The sequence below is a fragment of the Monodelphis domestica genome, chromosome 2 (genome assembly GCF_027887165.1).
Source record: "Monodelphis domestica isolate mMonDom1 chromosome 2, mMonDom1.pri, whole genome shotgun sequence".
Taxonomy (NCBI): Eukaryota; Metazoa; Chordata; class Mammalia; order Didelphimorphia; family Didelphidae; genus Monodelphis; species Monodelphis domestica.
This window is the reverse complement of record NC_077228.1, coordinates 522,810,850-522,815,040: the sequence shown is the minus strand read 5'-3', so window position 1 is coordinate 522,815,040 and position 4,191 is coordinate 522,810,850. Positions and strand designations below refer to the sequence as shown.

At 42.2% G+C, this 4,191-nt stretch overlaps 1 protein-coding gene across 1 annotated transcript; it reads right to left on the bottom strand.

Moving 5' to 3' along the window:
• Window positions 1-205: 205 nt before the first annotated feature.
• LOC100618085 (small integral membrane protein 1-like) lies at window positions 206-433 on the bottom strand. The gene has a single exon (XM_016427441.2). It carries the CDS (start codon window positions 431-433, stop codon window positions 206-208), a length of 228 nt encoding a protein of 75 aa, XP_016282927.1.
• Between the last annotated feature and the right edge of the window lie 3,758 nt (window positions 434-4,191).

The following is a 4,191-nucleotide window of genomic DNA, read 5'->3' as shown; positions in this document are numbered from 1 at the left end:
TGTTTCAGCATATCCTCTCTTTCTCTGAGAAGAGTCTATGTGTCTATATTTTCCCCTTTGTGTGTGTATATGTGTGTGTCTATCTCTATAGGTGTATGTGCCCCCAAGGGCCAGCCTTGGCCTGATGGTCTTGGCCAGGTAGTAAGAGGTCTCTGGGTGGGTGGAGGGCTCCTCAGAAAAGGTGTCCAGCAGACTCAGACAAGCGCTACTTGCACTTGTGGATGTAGTACCAGGTGACATAGCCGATAATGAAGAGGACCCAGAACAGAACGATTCCACCTACCACCTTCATAGCGATGCCCAGCTTCCCGGTGCATAGTTTATTGTAGACCCGCTCACAGCCCGAGCTCTCCAGGGTTGACACACTCATGCTGACCTCATCCTGGCTGTTGTTCCATTGGTTGTACTGGACGGTGCTCTCCTGGGGTTCCATCTTTCCAAGGTGGGAGTGAGCAAGAAAGGGCTGGCCTAAGAGTGGAGCCCAGATCAAGAGCTGCGGTTTTCCGGGAGGGGAAATCAGGAGTAATTAAAAGCAGAACATTTATGAGGAGAGACAGAGAGAAAGGAGAGAGAAAGCAGGATCAAAAGGGGGGGGGGGGAAAGATGAAGGGAAATACACAGATAGTAATCATAACTATGATTATATAAACTATTGGGATAAAGGCAAAGAAGGAATCCTACCAAACTCTTTTTATGAAACAAATACGGCACTGTTACCTAAGCCAGGAAGAACAAAAACAGAGAAAGAAAAGTACAGGACAATTTCATTAACTAATATGTAAACAAATGTAAACATAGCAGGGAGCTTCCCTTAAGCACAGTTTGTTCTTCAAATTTGTATATTAAGTTGAACAAGTTCGTATCAAAATTACGCTTTGGCTCCTCTCTTCTAGTTCTCTTTTTCTTTTCGGGGTCAGCATGTATTTTCCCATTTTGCATCTGTCCCTTTCAGTATGCATGAGTTTGAGCTGTTTGAAATGGCTGGTCTTAAAGGCAGAAACTCTGACTTAGCTGTTTTATCGAGTTTGGCATTTTCTTGCTGTCAATTAGAACGATGACAGCCCTCCAGGTCCACGATGATTCTCTTCTTTTGGATTATATTCATGAGAAGCAAATTCTTGACTCAGAAAAATGAACAACAAAAGGAAAAAAAAGGAATCTGTGGGAAGAGTCAGGAAATATTTCATCTTCCAAGTCCATCTGATGATGGATAGTTTTGAGTGTGTGTATGTGTGCACATGTGGATGCTTGTGTGTATTGTGTGCATGGAGGCTGTGTGTACATGTGTATGTAGATGGATGGATGTACTGCATTGGGACTTTAGAAACGTGCTGAATCAACTTCCCTAAACTTCAGTAAAGACCCTGTTTAGAACTGGAGCATGAAAGTATGCCTGAGAGCTGCATCAATGGCTTTGGACAATGCCACACTGGGACGACATCTTTTCTTTGATCCCTTCTTTGCCTTTTTACGGTCTTAACATTCCTCCTTGGCTCCCTTCCTCCCGGTTTTGTTTGATAAAGTCCCGTTTGCTGTATTCGCACTGTGATCTTTCCTCAAGTTAATTTCATCAAAGTCCAAAGGCAGCGAGTCCCCTTTGCTACATTTTCTAGGATTTTCTATGCTAGGGATTACTGGAGGATGGGAAAAGCTAGGGACCAGCCTTCTACTTCCATGGGCCTAAGGAATTTTCTGTCTTGATAGATTAGGAAATTACTACTCCCAGTAAGGTAGGAGCCTCCTCTGTGCCTTAGTCTTACAAAACTGCTTATGAAGCTGAGAAATTGAGTGACTTGTCCAGGGTCACACACTCAATAAGTGAAAGAGGCAGGACTTCAACCTAGGACTTCTTGGCTCCAATTCTAGTTCTAATCCACTATACCACACTGCCTTTTTTTTTTTAAATTAAAACCCTTACCTTCTGTACTAGAATCAATACTGGTTCTAAGGCAGAAGAGTGATAAGGGCTAGGCAATGGGGGTTAAGTGACTTGCCCAGGGTCACATAGCTAGGAAGTGTCTGAGGCTAGATTTGAACCTAGGACCTCCCATCTCTAGGTCTGACTATCAATCTACTGAGCCACCCAACTGCCCCCAACACTGTCTTTTATTTTTAATTGATGGACAGCAAAATGGTACATGGAGAGAATTCTGGTTCTACTGTCAGGAAGATTTATCTTCCTAAGTTCAAATCCAGTTGCAGACATTTATTTATTAGCTGTGTGACTGTGGGCAAGTCACTTAACTCTGCCTCAGATTCCTCATCTGTCAAATGAGCTGGAGAAGGAAATGGCTCCAATATCTTTGCCAAGAAAACTCCAAATGGGGTCACAAAGAGTCAGATACAATTGGAACAACTGAACAACAGCAAAATATGCCAGGCACTGGGCTAGGTGGAAAAAAATGCAAGTCCTGCCCTCAAAGAACCTGTATTGTACAGGGGCAGATAATGTGCGTATACATAAATCTAGTCAGAATAATTGCAAAATAATTGCCATGTAGTTAAATACTAAGTAACTGGGGAGAGAGAACTCTATCAGGGAACCAGGAAAGGCTTTCTGTAGAAGATGGTACTTGAGTAGCACCTTTAAGAAACAGAGGGATACGCTGAGGGAGAAGGAAGGAGGGAATGGCGTTCCAGGGCACAGACATGCACATGGGAGATGGCATGTGAAGTGTGAGGGACAGTGCTGCAAAGGTAGTTTGAGGTCAGGTTTTAAAGACTTTTAAAGGTGAACCAGAGGAGTTTATCTTTTTATCCAAAAGGGAGCCACTGGAGTTTATTGGGAAGGGAAGTGGCATGGTCCAAATGGATTTTCTTTTTTTTTTTAATCCTTATCTTGCCCTAGTATCAATTCTAAGACAGAAGAGTGACACGGGCTAGGCAATTGGGGTTAAATGACATGCCCAGGGTCACACAGCCAGGAAGTATCTGAGGCCAGATTTGAGTTCAGAGCTCTCCTGACTCCAGGCCTGGTGCTCTATCCTCTGTGCTACCTAGATGCCCCAGATTGAATTTTCTTAAGTGTGCAGGATGAAATGAAAATGGCCCCAAAATTTCCCACTTATTAAAATAATCTGGAATCAGAAAGCAGGCTTGAAAAGGCAGCAGTTTATTATTCTTTTCATGAAAAAGAGAAAATGTCCTAATGGCAAGTGCCAAAGAATTAAGCAAAGACCTCCAATATATATATATATATATATATATATATATATATATATATATAGAGAGAGAGAGAGAGAGAGAGAGAGAGAGAGAGAGAGAGAAATCTCTAAATGCAAATCTTCTTCCACTTCCTCCCTTTCCTGTCCCAGCTCCATCTGGGGAAGCTGTGACATACAGTCTTGAACAAGGAGGTTTCTAACTTAGAACAGCAAGGTACAAAGGAAAAGTTACATTCTACTTTCCTTTAAGACTTAAAGGTATGAACCCACTTCCAAATGCCCTGGAATTGGGACCCTTTGTTCTTTGTTATCAATCTCTCTTCCCAGGCTCATCCCCAGCGTTTTAGATAAAACAATCACCAAAAGCAATAAAAGCAGCCTCCACATCCCCTTGTCAGTATAAAAACTGGGTGTTAAACTGTGCTTTTGCCTTGAAGAAGTGGGGTGCAAGCTGAATACTCATTTTGAGAATAATACACTTAATTCTATCTCACTCATTAAGGGAAACCACTTTAGTGTTCATGTGGATGATAGATTGGAGAGAGGAAAAGACTCTCAGTAAAGAGACCAGTCAGGAAACTATTGCAATACTACAATTGAGAAATGATGAGATTCTGAAGTACAGTGGTATCTATGAGTAGAGTGAAGAAGTCAGATGAAAGAAAAGTGTGGCGGGGGAAGAAATGTCCAGATTTAAGGGGTGTAACAGTTAAATTAGTTTCTCTACTAAAAAGTATTATATTTTTATGAGGTTTATTAAAGATTATTAGACATCAAGGATACAAAATCTGGGGTTCAAATCTCCATTTTTACAGGGGCAGCTGGGTGGCTCAGTGGATTGAGAGCCAGGCCCAAAGATGGGGGGTCCTAGGTTCAAATTTGGCCTCAGATACTTCCTAGCTATGTGACCCTAGGCAAGTCACTTGACCCCCACTGCCTAGTCCTTACCACTCTTCTGCCTTGGAGCCAATATGCAGTATTGACTCCAAGACAGAAGGTGAGGGTTTAAAAAAAAAAAGAAAGAAAT

What these genes read in the sequence shown, in the direction of transcription:
- LOC100618085 (XM_016427441.2), bottom strand. Translation starts at nt 433, where the DNA reads ATGGAACCCCAGGAGAGCACCGTCCAGTACAACCAATGGAACAACAGC.